Consider the following 16,886-nt stretch of genomic DNA (forward strand, 5'->3'; position numbering starts at 1 on the left):
TCTGCTGTACTGCTATTGTACCACATCCTACTGTACCTCATCCTGCTGTGCTGCTACTGTACCTCATCCTGCTGTGCTGCTACTGTACCTCATCCTGCTGTGCCTCATCCTGCTGTACCTCATCCTGCTGTACTGTTACTGTACCTCATCCTGCTGTACCTCATCCTGCTGTACTGCCACTGTACCTCATCCTGCTGTACTGCTACTGTACCTCATCCTGCTGTACCTCATCCTGCTGTACTGCCACTGTACCTCATCCTGCTGTACTGCCACTGTACCTCATCCTGCTGTACTGTACCTCATCCTGCTGTACTGCTACTGTACCACATCCTGCTGTACCTCATCCTGCTGTACTGTACCTCACCCTGCTGTACTGCTGCTGTACCTCATCCTACTGTACCTCATCCTGCTGTACTGTACCTTCATCCTGCTGTACTGCCAGCAGGATGAAGGTACATCCTGCTGTGCTGCTACTGTACCTCATCCTGCTGTGCTGCTACTGTACCTCATCCTGCTGTACCTCATCCTGCTGTACCTCATCCTGCTGTACTGTTACTGTACCTCATCCTGCTGTACCTCATCCTGCTGTACTGCCACTGTACCTCATCCTGCTGTACTGCCACTGTACCTCATCTTGCTGTACCTCATCCTGCTGTACTGCCACTGTACCTCCTCCTGCTGTACTGCCACTGTACCTCATCCTGCTGTACCTCATCCTGCTGTACTGCCACTGTACCTCATCCTGCTGTACTGCCACTGTACCTCATCCTGCTGTACTGCCACTGTACCTCATCCTGCTGTACTGCCACTGTACCCCATCCTGCTGTACTGCCACTGTACCTCATCCTGCTGTACTGCCACTGTACCTCATCCTGCTGTACTGTTACTGTACCTTATCCTGCTGTAACAGGGACAAGGTGCTGTGGAGGGGCAGGACGATCCAGCGCTTGGTGTGTGTGGCGTAGGCCTGGCATGCTTCCAAGATGGTAGATATCTCTGCCACGCCGCTGAGGAACAGAAGCAGGTCGCCCCTCTCCTCGGGCGGGTACCGCTGGTCGATGCCCTGCAGCACACGGAGGTACGGCCGCGGGTCCAGCTTCTCCGACCGGGACGGCTGCTCGTCTTGTGGGATGGGCTGGTAGATCACCTACATGTCGAGAGAGAGAGAGAGAGAGAGAGAGAGAGAGAGGGAGGGAGAGGAGGGTGATACAGTCTTCATCCTGAATAACACCAGCAACCTTCTGGTCAATAGTAGTGCACTATATAAGGAATAGAGTGGGACTCAGCCATAGAAGAAAAGTCATTTCCTGGACATCACAGGGAGAGACGGGAAGAGGCATTATCTAGAAACTGAACGGCCCAATCTTTAATTTCAGCAGCCTGACCCCACAGCCACGTTGTTTGACAGGGATGAAAAATAGGACTAGAGACATTTTAGGCCTAACCACTTTAAAATTCACAGAGCTACGAATGCAAGGATGTATGCTTTGCTTGACTTAGAGTTGAAGTCGGAAGGTTACATACACCTTAGACAAATACATTTAAACTCAGTTTTTCACAATTCCTGACATTTAATCCTAGTAAAGAATTCCCTGTCTTAGGTCAGTTAGGATCAACACTTTATTTTAAGAATGTGAAATGTCAGAATAATAGTAGAGAGAATGATTTATTTCAGCTTTTATTTCTTTCATCACATTCCCAGTGGGTCAGAAGTTTACATACACTCAATTAGTATTTGGTAGCATTGCCTTTAAATTGTTTAACTTGAGTCAAACGTTTCGGGTAGCCTTCCACAAGCTTCCCACAATAAGTTGGGTGAATTTCGGCCCATTCCTCCTGACAGAGCTGGTGTAACTGAGTCAGGTTTGTAGGCCTCCTTGCTCACACACGCCTTTTCAGCTCTGCCCACACATTTTCTATAGGATTGAGGTCAGGGCTTTGTGATGGCCACTCTAATACCTTGACTTTGTTGTCCTTAAGCCATTTTGCCACAACTGTGGAAGTATGCTTGGGGTCATTGTCCATTTGGAAGACCCATTTGCGACCAAGCTTTAACTTCCTGACTGATGTGGCTTCAATATATCCACATAATTGTCCTGCTTCATGATGCCATCTATTTTGTGAAGTGCACCAGTCCCTCCTGCAGCAAAGCACCCCCACAACATGATGCTGCCACCCCCGTGCTTCACGGTTGGGATGGTGATTTTCGGCTTGAAAGACAACCCCTTTTTCCTCCAAACATAACGATGGTCATTATGGCCAAACAGTTCTATTTTTGTTTCATCAGACCAGAGGACATTTCTCCAAAAAGTACGATCTTTGTCCCCATGTGCAGTTACAAACCGTAGTCTGGCTTTTTTATGGCGGTTTTGGAGCAGTGGCTTCTTCCTTGCTGAGTGGCCTTTCAGGTTATGTCGATATAGGACTCGTTTTACTGTGGATATAGATACTTTTGTACCTGTTTCCTCCAGCATCTTCACAAGGTCCTTTGTTGTTCTGGGATTGATTTGCACTTTTCTCACCAAAGTACGTTCATCTCTAGGAGACAGAACGTGTCTCCTTCCTGAGCGGTATGACGGCTGCGTGGTCCCATGGTGTTTATACTTGCGTACTATTGTTTGTACAGATGAACATGGTACCTTCAGGCGTTTGGAAATTGCTCCCAAGGATGAAACAGACTTGTTGAGATATAAAAATTAATTTTCTGAGGTCTTGGCTGATTTATTTTGATTTTCCCATGATGTCAAGCAAAGAGGCACTGAGTTTGAAGGTAGGCCTTGAAATACATCCACAGGTACACCTCCAAATGACTAAAATGATGTCAATTAGCCTATCAGAAGCTTCTAAAGCCATGACATCATTTTCTGGAATGTTCCAAGCTGTTTAAAGTCACAGTCAACTTAGTGTATGTAAACATCTGACCCACTGGAATTGTGATACAGTGAATTATAAGTGAAATAATCTGTCTGTAAACAATTGTTAGAAAAATGACTTGTGTCTTGCACAAAGTAGATGTCCTAACCGACTTGCCAAAACTATAGTTTGTTAACAAGAAATTTGTGGAGTGGTTGAATAATGAGTTTTAATGACTCCAACCTAAAGTGTATGTAAACTTCCCACTTCAACAGTATACAACATCTCTGAGTGCTGTCTATTCCTATACTAATGATATAGCATGGTCCAGAGGGTTTTCAGACCTCTCCCTGGGAACCCCCCTTAGCCCTTCCATTTATTTCAACTCTTCCAGAGCACACAGGATTCCACTCGTCAACTAAATCATCAAGCCCTTGACGAGGTGAATCAGGTGATCTTGTTCAGGGCTACAACCAAAATATGAAACGCCTGAGGAGAGGTTTGAAATCTATCGTCCACTCACCTGTATAGGGAAGAGCCGGCCTGGTACCTGCAGTACAGGTGCAGTATTAAAGTAGCTGGAGAAGAGTTTGATGTTGATGGTGGCGGACATGAGGACCAGGCGGAGGTCGGGACGGGTGGCCAGGAGGGAGCGCAGGACCCCCAGGAGGAAGTCGCAGTGGAGGTGTCGCTCATGCACCTCATCAACAATCAACACCTGGGTGGAATAGGGAGGAAGGTAGATCCACACACACGGACTGGTTACGGAACAACTAGGGTGCGTCTCAAATGGAACCCTATTCCCTATATAGTGCACTACTTTAGACCAGAGCTCTATGGAACCCTATTCCCTATATAGTGCACTACTTTAGACCAGAGCCCTATTCCCTATATAGTGCACTACTTTAGACCAGAGCCCTATTCCCTATATAGTGCACTACTTTAGACCAGAGCCCTATTCCCTATATAGTGCACTACTATAGACCAGAGCCCTATGTCCTATATAGTGCACTACTATAGACCAGAGCCCTATTCCCTATATAGTGCACTACTTTAGACCAGAGCCCTATGGAACCCTATTCCCTATATAGTGCACTACTTTAGACCAGAGCCCTATTCCCTATATAGTGCACTACTTTAGACCAGAGCCCTATGGAACCCTATTCCCTATATAGTGCACTACTTTTGACCAGAGCCCTATGGGAACAATTGGGACACAGCCCTAGAAAGGCATACAACCCCTAGATATAGTGAGAGTAAAGTTTTCTGTCTGTTCTGTAACCCACCTGGTATAGACACGGTCCCTTCAGAAAGTATTCAGACCCTTTGCTATGAGACTCAAAGTTGAGCTCAGGTGCATCCTGTTTCCATTGATCATCCTTGAGATGTTTCTACAACTTGATTGGAGTCCACAGCATTGAAGGTCCCCAAAAACACAGTGGCCTCCATCATTCTGAAATGGAAGAAGTTTGGAACCAGCAAGACTCTTCCTAGAGCTGGCAGCCCGGCCAAACTGAGCAATCAGGGGAGAAGGACCTTGGTCTGGGAGGTGACCAAGAACCCGATGGTCACTCTGACAGAGCTCCTCTGGAGATGGGAGAACCTTCCAGAAGGACAACCATCTCTACAGCCCTCCACCAACCAGGCCTTTATGGTAGAGTGGCCAGACAGAACCCACTCCTCAGTAAAAGACATGACAGCCCGCTTGCAGTTTGCCAAAAGGCACCTAAAGACTCTCAGACCATGAGAAACAAGATTCTCTGGTCTGGTGAAAACAAGATTGAACTCTTTGGCCTGAATGCCAAGCGTCACGTCTGGAGGAAACCTGACACCATCCCTACGGTGAATCATGGGGGTGGTAGCATCATGCTGTGGGGATGTTCTTCAGCGGCAGGGACTGGGAGACTAGTCAGGATCGAGGGTAAAGATGAACGGAGCAAAGTACAGAGAGATCCTTGATGAAAACCTGCTCAAGAGCGCTCAGGACCTCAGACTGGGGCGAAGGTTCACCTTCCATCAGGACAATGACCCTAAGCACACAGCCAAGACAACACAGGAGTGGCTTCGGGAGAAGTCTCTGAATGTCGAGTGACCCAGCCAGAGCCCGGACTTGAACCCGATCGAACATCTCTGGAGACAGCTGAAAATAGCTGTGCAGCGACGCTCCCCATCCAACCTGACAGAGCTTGAGAGGATCTGCAGAGAAGAATGGGAGAAACTCCCCAAATACAGGTGTGCCAAGCTTGTAGCGTCATACCCAGGAAGAGTCGAGGCTGTAATCGCTTCGTCGTTATGGGGTATTGTGTGTAGATAGATTAAATATGTTTTTTCTTATCAATTTTAGAATAAGGCTGTAAAGTAACAAAATGTGGGGGGGAAAAAATCAACGGCTCTGAATACTTTCCAAGGGGTACTGTATATTATCAGGTATATATTATATTTATATGTATTATATTTACCTGGTATATATTATATTTACCTGGTATATATTATAAAACTGGGTGGTTCAAGCCTTGAATGCTGATTGGCTGACAGCCGTGGTATATCAGACCATATACCACGGGTATGACAAAACATGAATTTGCTCTATAATTTAGTCCATAACCAGTTTATCATAACCAACCTGGTGGGTTTGAGGTATATGGCTCTTAAGGGCTGTATCCAAGCACTCTGGTTGAGATAATGCCAAGAGTGTGCAAAGCTGTCAAGGCAAAGGGTGGCTACTTCTAAAATATAAAATACATGTTTCATTTGCTTAACACTTGTTTGGTTACTACATGATTCCATGTCTGTTATTTCATAGGTTTGATGTCTTCACTATTATTCTACAATGTGGAAAATGGTAAAAAATATAGAAAAACCCTTGAATGAGTCGGTGTTCTAAAACTTTTGACTGGTACTGTATATTATATGACCGGGTATATATTATATTACCTGGTATATACAGTATTATATATTATATTACCGGCGCCGGTATATATTATATTACCTGGTATATACAGTATTATATATTTATATTACCTGGTATATATTATATTACCTGGTATATACAGTATTATATATTATATTACCTGGTATATACAGTATTATATATTTTATTACCTGGTATATATTATATTACCTGGTATATACAGTATATATATATTCCTGGTATTACGCTCCGGTATATATTATATTACCTGGTATATACAGTATTATATATTATATTACCTGGTATATACAGTATTATATATTATATTACCTGGTATATACAGTATTATATATTATATTACCTGGTATATACAGTATTATATATTATATTACCTGGTATATACAGTATTATATATTATATGACCGGCGTATATATTATATTACCTGGTATATACAGTATTATATATTATATTACCTGGTATATACAGTATTATATATTTTATTACCTGGTATATATTATATTACCTGGTATATACAGTATTATATATTATATTACCTGGTATATACAGTATTATATATTATATTACCGGATCGGTATATATTATATTACCTGGTATATACAGTATTATATATTATATTACCTGGTATATACAGTATTATATATTATATTACCTGGTATATACAGTATTATATATTATATTACCTGGTATATACAGTATTATATATTTTATTACCTGGTATATACAGTATTATATATTTTATTTCCTGGTATATATTATATTACCTGGTATATACAGTATTATATATTATATTACCTGGTATATACAGTATTATATATTATATTACCTGGTATATATTATATTACCTGGTATATACAGTATTATATATTATATTACCTGGTATATACAGTATTATATATTATATTACATGGTATATATTATATTACCTGGTATATACAGTATTATATATTATATTACCTGGTATATATTATATTACCTGGTATATACAGTATTATATATTATATTACCTGGTATATACAGTATTATATATTATATTACCTGGTATATATTATATTACCTGGTATATACAGTATTATATATGTTATTACCTGGTATATACAGTATTATATATTTTATTACATGGTATATACAGTATTATATATTTTATTACATGGTATATATTATATTACCTGTCATCAAGGCAAAGGGTGGCTACTTTGAAGAATCTAAAATATTAACTATATTTAGATTTGTTTAATACTTTTTCAGTTACTACATGATTCCATATGTGTTATTTCATAGTTTTGATGTCTTCACTATTATTCTACAATGTAGAAAATAGTAAAAATAAAGAAGAAAAAACCCTTGAATGAGTAGTTTTGTCCAAACTTTTGACTGGTAGTGTATATTATATATTATATTACCTGGTACTGCTCCAGGGCCCCGTCAGCCTGTATCTGTCTCAGTAGTAACCCCTCTGTGAGGAACAACAGCTTGGTGGACGGGGTACGGGTCCCCTCGAAACGGATCTGGTACCCAACCTGCAGATAAAACATAGCTGTGTGTCAGTCTGCTTGTCGCTCTAATAAATGTCTGGGTGTTGATTTGGTCTTTGTGGAAGGTGCACAATATTGTGAAAAAATGATCTCTTTCAGAGAGAAAAAAAAAATAAACACTTACTATTGTGTGAATATGATTACATTTGTTTGATATCCCTATCCAAGCTTGATTCCAAAAACGCTATTTTCCGAAGCCTGTAAGTAAATAAACAGCTTCTTACTACACCACTACCTACCTTGGAGCCATACTGGTTGAGACTCTCGAAGCTGACCCTCTTGGCGAGGGAGATACAGGCAATCCGTCGAGGCTGTGTGCAAGCTATGTGACTGAACCCAGAGGAGAGGAGGTACTGGGGGACCTGGGTGGACTTTCCACAGCCTGTATCCCCCGCCACCACTACTACCGGGTTGGACCGCACCAACTCCACGATCCGGTCCCGGTACTGGAAGATAGGAAGGGCTTTCTGCTCCGTCCTCAACTTGGCCAGCTTCCCAAAGCTCTGCCTCTGGTTGAAGTCCAGGAAGTGTAGCAACGCCAGGCGACAGTCAGCAACCTCCTGACTCCCTGGACCTGAGGAGCTCCGTCTGTGTCTCTGATCAGACCTCTCAGACCCCTCCAGCCTCTCCTCTGTGTCTTTAGTACAAACTGACACGTTGATCCGATAACGGGCGTCATATTCCCTAGGCAGACCAAGATCTACAGTCTTCTTCCTGTCTCTGCCTTCCTCCATGTCTTCCTTCCTGCTGCTCCCCGACATGTCCTTCCTGGTTTTGAATCTCTGGAAGCGCTCGAAGAAGCTCCAGAACTCTTTGTGTTCCGTGGTTCCGTTCTGGATGTAGTCATGACGACGGAAGAAGATCTGGTCCATCTGAGCTCGGCACTGAGGGTTGTCCCAGTCCCAGCTACGGCTGTCTCTTCTCCTCTCTGACATCTTTAACGTTACAGCTTTATATAACACACACTCGTGACACTGATATCAAGTCAACCAGATTAGTAAATCAATAAGGCTAGTTAGACGCTCACTCAATAGTCAATGGTCTCCTAACATAGACGTCTGAGTTAGTTAGCTACTAGCTAGCAACTCCTTTGCGTTCAAGATAAATAATGTGTAAGCTAGCTAAAGCTAAAGGTTATCTTGGTTTAGTTTATTTAATAATCCAAATACCCATAATCAATCCAGTAATCCGTCCAGGTTATGCTTTCCTGTTTCATCAGATCAATATTCAAGATCGCGCCAACAGAGAAATTGAATACAAACGATTGACAAAGTTAGCAGCGGAAAAAATAATAAGGACTGTCCGTCTGAACTATTGTCCGACAACAACTGCAGCCATTGGGTATATAGTTCCGCATGGTGAAGTTCGATTTCTTTCACATTTTTGTATTTATTTATTTCACCTTTATTTAACCAGGTTATTTCACCTTTATTTAACTAGAACAAGTTCTCATTTACAACTGCGACCTGGCCATTGACAAATCAAATACTTTATTGGAAATGTTTTAAATGAAATCTCAAACCATGTTTAGTTCTTATGTTATGTTTCTTGTGAACACTGTAATAGCAAACACATGCAATATTCAGATCATTTTACGGGTTGCAATTATTCATTTTTAGAAACATCTTGAACTGCATTCTTTGTAGTTTAATTATCACTCTGCACTGATCAAGAAAGGAGCTGGCTCACAAAAGCTCTACTGTTCTCTACTGTATTTTCATCAGAAACACTCCAGTCTCCACCTCCATTGAGGCTTATCGGATTGTCAGAGTACAGAAGGCTGTATAACAGGTAGGGAGATTTGCATTGTGGCTGGAGAAATGGAGAGAACAGGTGGAGGTGTGGAGAACTCTGGAGCTGACAGCAGCCTGGTCGTCTGGTCTCTACTGACCTTCTGTCTTCTGTCTGGTCCTGCCACAGGTACTATGGGGGGGGGGGGGGGGGGGGGGGGGGGGGCATTACTGTGTGATTAGCTCAGCTGCACATTAGAGGTCAATTCAAATTAAATACTCACATTTTCCAAAACTAGCGGCTGCCTAATCATGATTAACTGGGGAGAAGTCCTCACAATAACCTATATTCCAGTCATATGTTAATAACATGATTGATGTTTACAGATATTCTCTTCTCACAGGTGACCAACATGCTCACTGCTCTGAGTTCCTCTATCTCAGCCATTCCTCTCTTCTGGTGAGGCTCCTCATCTTCTCCTCTGAGCAGGGTCCCTGTGGTTACCCCATAGACCTCCCTCCTTCAGGCCTCCCATCTGGCCAGGGCTTCCCTCCACTTCCACCAGGCCTCCCAGGACTGGCCCCTGGTCCCGTGGCCCGGAGCCCCCTCAGCCCCACAGTAGTGATTGTCCCGGGCAGGAGGCCGGCCAGGCTGCAGCCCAGCTGGGCGAGGGTGATGGCGTGGGAGCTGTTAGAGGCGGGGCTGGTTAATGTCCTGGTAGCTGATTGGCTGCTGCCCCCAGAGCAGGAGATCACCGAAGGAGCCAGGCAGGTGGGAGAGAGGCTGGCACAGGCCATACAGACACTACTGGTAGGTACATGTTCCACACTGTGTAAAAGGTGTCCAGTAATATGCTTTAACTGGGTCAGGGAAACTGGCCCAAATTGAACAAGATTAACTGTGTTATAGTTTAATAGACTTGTTTAGGTTTTGCTGTTTATACCTCAGGAAGACCAGGGCTCTTCTCCAGACCTGTTCCACCTGGTAGGGTTTGGTGTTGGGGCCCATGTAGCTGGTGTGACTGGGGCCTGTTTGGAGGGAACTATTGGCAGGATCACAGGTACTGAGACATGATATAGGGTTACATCTGGTAACAGTCCATTCTGAGTTTCTGATGAACTGACAGGTGAAATTGAGTGTTTTGTAATTATAATATATATATATTTTTAATGTGCTCTGATCCAACTCAGGCCTGGATCCGTTCTCACCACTGTTTTCCGAGGCAGACAGCAGCCTGTCCCTGGATCCCACTGATGCTCAGTACGTGGATGTGATTCACACCAACTTTAACCGTGAGGAACTCTACACATAGCTAATAAGCCATGTAGTTACACCTAATAGTATAATAAATTTATTTTGACTTTTTTTTAACCAAATCAGTAAGTTCATTACCTGGTGTATTTTTCAGCCAACGAGCCGGTAGCTCCCCTGGGGGTTCCCAGACCATTGGGTCATGTTGATTTCTACATTGGCAGAGGATATCAACTTCCTGGTTGTCCTCAGGCTCTCATGAAAAGTGTGTGACAGGTTTTATTTTTAATTTTTTTATCATGTAAAATATTATAACAAACATCATGCCTGGGGCCCATGTGACCTGACAGGGAAAAGCTGTGTCCTTTAGGCTATCTGCTATAACTCCAGAGGTTGGGATGACTCATACATTTGGGGCAGTTCTGCAGGGTAGTCACTAGCTAGCACTGCCACAATGTCATAGAATCTGATTTTCAACCTAACCTTAAAAACACACTGCTAACTTTATACCTAACCTTAAATTAAGATCAAAAAGCCAATTTTTTTTTTTTTTTCATGAATTTTTAAGATATATATATATATATAGCCAATTTTTGACTTTGCAGCTGTCCCATGTAGTGTAGATCGCTCAGTTCTGCCTCCAGGACAAGATTCAGCCCAATAAAGGTCAACCTGCGTGTTGGTGTGTTCCAGGGGAGCAGTACTTGCTGTGCAGTCACCAACGGGCCTATAGGTTGTTCACCAGCTCCATCCGGTCCTCCACCCGGTCCTCCACCAGGTCCTCCACCAGGTCCTCCACCAGGTCCTCCTGCCCTCTCACAGCCTTCCCCTGCCAGGGAGTAGAGGACTTCCAGAGAGCTCACTGTACACACTGTCACCACCCTGGACTCAACATCTGCCCCCAGCTGGGTAAGAGACAAGATAATGTAGACCAGCTGGGTAAGAGACAAGATAATGTAGACCAGCTAGGTAAGAGACAAGATAATGTAGACCCGCTGGGCAAGAGACAAGATAATGTAGACCAGCTGGGAAAGAGACAAGATAATGTAGACCAGCTGGGTAAGAGACAAGATAATGTAGACCAGCTGGGCAAGAGATAAGATAATGTAGACCAGCTGGGTAAGAGACAAGATAATGTAGACCAGCTGGGCAAGAGATAAGATAATGTAGACAGCATAACTCACCATCAGCTATTGGTTCTTCTCTCCTATAGGCTACGACATCAGCTGGCTGCCTCCAGATCGACCAATCACCTTCGAGCCCCTGACCGCGGTCCTGGACATCACAGCAACAGACCCTTTCTGTGGTCAGAAACTCAGGACACACACACACACACACACACACACTGACAGTGTCACACGGTTACAGTCACTTCCTGTAGTGCAGGAAGAGTCGGTTAACCCGTTTTATATCCCTTCTAGTGAAGCCATTCCTGTTGGAGGTGCACCTGGAGGGAAACGCCTCGTTAGAAGCACAGCTATTTATTCAGCTGAAGGGAGACGTCAGGAAAACGCCTGTCATGTTGGTGTCCGGGTGAGACACTATCATCTGGTTCTTCATTTATTAATGGCTGCGTCTCAAATGGGACCCTATTCCCTATATGGTGCACTATATATATCCCCATAGGGCCCTGGTCTATTGCTGTGTACTATATAGTCCCATAGGGCCCTGGTCTAATGCTGTGTACTATATAGTCCCATAGGGCCCTGGTCTAATGCTGTGTACTATATAGTCCCATAGGGCCCTGGTCTAATGCAGTGTACTATATAGTGAACAGGGTGCTATTTGGGATGCAGCCGATGTGTTTATCCGGTGATCGCCTTGCCAACTCTAACGTGCCGTTGATCCTTGTGTCCAGTCCTTCCCTGAAGCAGTTTGAGCCTCACCACATCCACCAGTTCATGGTTTCCGTAGACCCCGCTGTTCAGGAGATCCGAACCGTAGTTCTTCACTTCTACTCTCAACACCTCCTGTACTTGGCCTGGAGGAAGACAAGGATTCACATCCATCACCTAGTGCTGACGCAGCTACCCAGACACCAAGGGTAAATATCATCAAACATAACACAGATGAGTTCTGGATTCAACTCTCCTCTCTCTTCCAGTTGCTAAAGAACAACTATACTGCTCAAAAAAAAAAATAAAGGGAACACTTAAACAACACATCCTAGATCTGAATGAACTTGGGAGTTACATTGTGTTGTTTAAGTGTTCCCTTTATTTTTTTTGGAGCAGTGTTATAAAGCCATTTCGACCCCAGTCGTCTGTGTGATGTCTGAGAGCACAACACTTAAAAAACAAGCCTGTGTTTTGTTCGTTACTTCCCACAGGTTAATATCTTACAGGACCGGGAGTGTTACAGCAGTAGAGAACCAGAGAGTGGAAGTTTATCTGCAGATGGAAGAGTGAAGATGAATGGGAGCTTTTTCCAGGGAGGTCAAATACTGTGGTTGGGTAATCAGAATATAACCGTAGAAATATTCTGAGAAAAAGCCATGAAAGACTCTAATTTGTTGTTCATATTTATTTTCAGACACTGGCATAAAAACAAATACAGTAAGTGTTTGATAAATGCTGAATAATGTTTTATTTCTAAGCTTCAATTTCGATCATTTGTATGTCCTCAAAAGTTGTTGTGAAATCAATCCATTTATATGCACAATGCTAACCCTACAGACAATCTCTAATGGAGCTTTATTCCGTTATAAAAGCGTTTACGTCGAATCCAAATTAAATGCAAAATCCCTGATGAGAAATAAAGTTGGAGTAAAGAAAGACCATCAGGAATAAATCACATTTAAAATATATATATATATATATATATATAAAAAGGCACATTATTCATTATCATCATGTCGCATCAGGACTTCCTGGTTTTTCAACAAACTATTGTGTCAAATACCAAATCATAGTAGAGAGGATGGGAGCTGGGGTCACTGTCTGTTTGAGCCCTCAGTAGGCTTGTGTCCCAAATAGCACCCGATTCCCTACATTTGTGTACTACCTTTAATTAAAAACAGAGCCCTTATGGATCCCTGGTCAAAAGTAGTACACTTCCACCCTCCATGAGTACAAGGACAACAAGTTAAATTCACATTTAAGAGCCCGTTCTAAAAGATAACTTAAGAGGAAAAAAAACCCTTTGAGGAAATGATTAAAATTCAATGACAAAAACAAGCAACAGAACACATTGTCTCCTTCTGTATGCGTATATGTAACAGTGTTTCTATAGTAATTTCTTAAAAACTGGCCTAAATCCTACCGGAGCAAAATGTACCAGAAAATGTTGTGGTGTTTCCAATCCAAATGACTGATTTGCAATGACAAAAACAAATATATCTAAAAAAAAAAAAAAAAAAACCATTATTTACAATTCTTAAAAATACTTTCCCCCCCCCCAAACCCCCCCCCCCCCCCCCACTTATTCCTCCTCACTAAAATAAACATTTAGACATTAAGGCATCTGCCTTTTCGACAGAGAAAACCAACCAACGATACATAGTCCATCGATATGAAAGGGGAGTGCATTTTGAGGCCTGAGATCAAAACGTGTAAAATAGTTCATCACTCCCGGCGAACCAGGAATCTGTACAGTATACTGGTGTGTTCATCGTCGGAAGTCCACGTCATTCCTAGTCGTTTTGCTGTTACACGCCAGTCTTCTCCTTGATCCAGCCCCTGAACTTGGTGACGGTGCTATAGATTCCAGGCTTGTCCCTACGGGCACAGCCGTCGCCCCAACTCACCACTCCAGCCAGGAACATACGACTAGTACCAGGACTGGACAGAGGCCCGCCAGAATCCCCCTGAGAGAGAAAGTGTATGGTTATATATCTCATCCTATTCAGTACTACTGTTGACCAGAGCCCTGTGGTTTTATATTTAGATCTATCTATCTATCTATCTATCTATCTATATATACTGCTCAAAAAAATAAAGGGAACACTTAAACAACACAATGTAACTCCAAGTCAATCACACTTCTGTGAAATCAAACTGTCCAATTAGGAAGCAACACTGATTGACAATACATTTCACATGCTGTTGTGCAAATGGAATAGAAAACAGGTGGAAATTATAGGCAATTAGCAAGACACCCCCAATATAGGAGTGGTTCTGCAGGTGGGGACCACAGACCACTTCTCAGTTCCTATGCTTCCTGGCTGATGTTTTGGTCACTTTTGAATGCTGGCGGTGCTTTCACTCTAGTGGTAGCATGAGACGGAGTCTACAACCCACACAAGTGGCTCGGGTAGTGCAGCTCATCCAGGATGGCACGTCAATGCGAGCTGTGGCAAGAAGGTTTGCTGTGTCTGTCAGCGTAGTGTCCAGAGCATGGAGGCGCTACCAGGAGACAGGCCAGTACATCAGGAGACGTGGAGGAGGCCGTAGGAGGCCAACAACCCAGCAGCAGGACTGCTACCTCCACCTTTGTGCAAGGAGGAGCAGGAGAAGCACTGCCAGAGCCCTGCAAAATGACCTCCAGCAGGCCACAAATGTGCATGTGTCTGCTCAAACGGTCAGAAACAGACTCCATGAGGGTGGTATGAGGGCCCGACGTCCACAGGTGGGGGTTGTGCTTACAGCCCAACACCGTGCAGGACGTTTGGCATTTGCCAGAGAACACCAAGATTGGCAAATTCGCCACTGGCGCCTTGTGCTCTTCACAGATGAAAGCAGGTTCACACTGAGCACGTGACAGACGTGACAGAGTCTGGAGACGCCGTGGAGAACGTTCTGCTGCCTGCAACATCCTCCAGCATGACCGGTTTGGCGGTGGGTCAGTCATGGTGTGGGGTGGCATTTCTTTGGGGGGCCGCACAGCCCTCCATGTGCTTGCCAGAGGTAGCCTGACTGCCATTAGATACCGAGATGAGATCCTCAGACCCCTTGTGAGACCATATGCTGGTGCGGTTGGCCCTGGGTTCCTCCTAATGCAAGACAATGCTAGACCTCATGTGGCTGGAGTGTGTCAGCAGTTCCTGCAAGAGGAAGGCATTGATGCCATGGACTGGCCCGCCCGTTCCCCAGACCTGAATCCAATTGAGCACATCCGGGACATCATGTCTCGCTCCATCCACCAACGCCACGTTGCACCACAGACTGTCCAGGAGTTGGCGGATGCTTTAGTCCAGGTCTGGGAGGAGATCCCTCAGGAGACCATCCGCCACCTCATCAGGAGCATGCCCAGGCGTTGTAGGGAGGTCATACAGGCACGTGGAGGCCACACACACTACTGAGCCTCATTTTGACTTGTTTTAAGGACATTACATCAAAGTTGGATCAGCCTGTAGTGTGGTTTTCCACTTTAATTTTGAGTGTGACTCCAAATCCAGACCTCCATGGGTTGATAAATTGGATTTCCATTGATTATTTTTGTGTGATTTTGTTGTCAGCACATTCAACTATGTAAAGAAAAAAGTATTTAATAAGATTATTTCATTCATTCAGATCTAGGATGTGTTATTTTAGTGTTCCCTTTATTTTTTTGAGCAGTGTATATTATCTATATATATCTATATATTATCTATATATATATCTATATCTATATATCTATATATAAATAAATAAATATCTCTCATTCTATTCAGTACTACTGTAATTCAGTACTCTGTGTGGCAACCCTATAATATGACCGGGTCAAAGTAGTGCACTTCATAGGGACAGAGAGTTCAGTACCTGGCATGCGTCCACTCCTCCAGTCAGCACTCCAGCACACGTCATCCTGGAGGTGATCTGTCCTCCCATCAGACGGTTACACACAGTACTGTTGATGATACGGACCTGGGCCTTCTGCAGGATGGACGCACCAGAGCCTAACATACATACAAGGACACATACGTTAGTTATTATCACGATGCAGGAAGTGGGAGCATATTATTAATCTCTAACTGTTCGGGAACATCTTCATGCAACATGTCTGAATTCATACGCAGCAGAAAGCTCATTTAAATATATTATAAAAAAAATTGCAATTAAATAATTAAAGCTACTCAGTAACAAAGAAAAATATTATTTACATTTTTTTTACATTTTGGTCATTTAGCAGACGCTCATATCCAGAGCGACTTACAGTAGTGAATACATTTCATGCATTTTGTTTTTGTACTGGCCCCCCCGTGGGAATCGAACCCACAACCCTGGCGTTGCAAACACCATTGCTCTACCAACTGAGCCACAGGGAAGACCGTGCAGCACATAGTTATAGTAACTAATACTGTAAATGAAAACCGAGCCCATCCACATTCTGACTCACCTCCCTCTCGTGTGGCTCCCCAACCTGTGATCCAGACAGAGTTCCCAGGGGGGAAGGTGTGTTGTGGGGAGGGCAGACAGATGGGTCTGATGTAATCAGAGAACGTCACAGGGCTGTCTAGCTCCATCAGAGCGATGTCGTTGTCGAAGGTGTAGGCATTGTAATACGGGTGGGAGATCACCTGACGTAGATTCCTCTTCTGAACGTTCTTACCGTTCTGCTTCTGGATGTGAAGGCCTAGGTATGCCTCCCATACACCCGGCTGGGAATACCTAGAGAGATACACATGGTTAGGAACGAACGAAGCGCAGCACAGCACAACACAACACAA

General features: G+C 43.7%; 2 protein-coding genes and 1 non-coding gene across 3 annotated transcripts in view; 1 reads left to right on the forward strand and 2 right to left on the reverse strand.

The window, feature by feature from the left end:
- The window catches only part of dhx34 (DEAH (Asp-Glu-Ala-His) box polypeptide 34), a 36,706-nt gene extending 28,073 nt beyond the window's left edge, over nucleotides 1–8,633 (reverse strand). Inside the window, exons 1-4 of the mRNA XM_082956513.1 lie at nucleotides 7,558–8,633; nucleotides 7,187–7,303; nucleotides 3,377–3,571; nucleotides 893–1,147 (exon numbers count right to left, since the gene is read on the reverse strand). Of these exons, the coding sequence (XP_082812639.1) occupies nucleotides 893–1,147; nucleotides 3,377–3,571; nucleotides 7,187–7,303; nucleotides 7,558–8,253 (1,263 nt within the window). The 5' untranslated portion in view covers nucleotides 8,254–8,633. The remainder of the gene's footprint in view (nucleotides 1–892; nucleotides 1,148–3,376; nucleotides 3,572–7,186; nucleotides 7,304–7,557) is intronic.
- A 2,357-nt stretch (nucleotides 8,634–10,990) lies between these two features.
- LOC106613381 (uncharacterized) lies at nucleotides 10,991–12,337 on the forward strand. Its single transcript, XR_014378932.1, has 3 exons — nucleotides 10,991–11,209; nucleotides 11,514–11,833; nucleotides 12,159–12,337. It is a non-coding gene; the product is annotated as an uncharacterized LOC106613381 (transcript).
- Nucleotides 12,338–13,718: 1,381 nt separating this feature from the next.
- Nucleotides 13,719–16,886, reverse strand: part of st14a (ST14 transmembrane serine protease matriptase a) — a 58,209-nt gene continuing 55,041 nt past the window's right edge. Inside the window, exons 16-18 of the mRNA XM_082956514.1 lie at nucleotides 16,556–16,827; nucleotides 15,979–16,115; nucleotides 13,719–14,105 (exon numbers count right to left, since the gene is read on the reverse strand). Coding sequence (XP_082812640.1) covers nucleotides 13,947–14,105; nucleotides 15,979–16,115; nucleotides 16,556–16,827 — 568 coding nt within the window. The 3' untranslated portion in view covers nucleotides 13,719–13,946. The remainder of the gene's footprint in view (nucleotides 14,106–15,978; nucleotides 16,116–16,555; nucleotides 16,828–16,886) is intronic.

The sequence above is a fragment of the Salmo salar genome, chromosome 09 (assembly GCF_965601325.2).
Source record: "Salmo salar chromosome 09, fSalSal1, whole genome shotgun sequence".
NCBI lineage: Eukaryota > Metazoa > Chordata > Actinopteri > Salmoniformes > Salmonidae > Salmo > Salmo salar.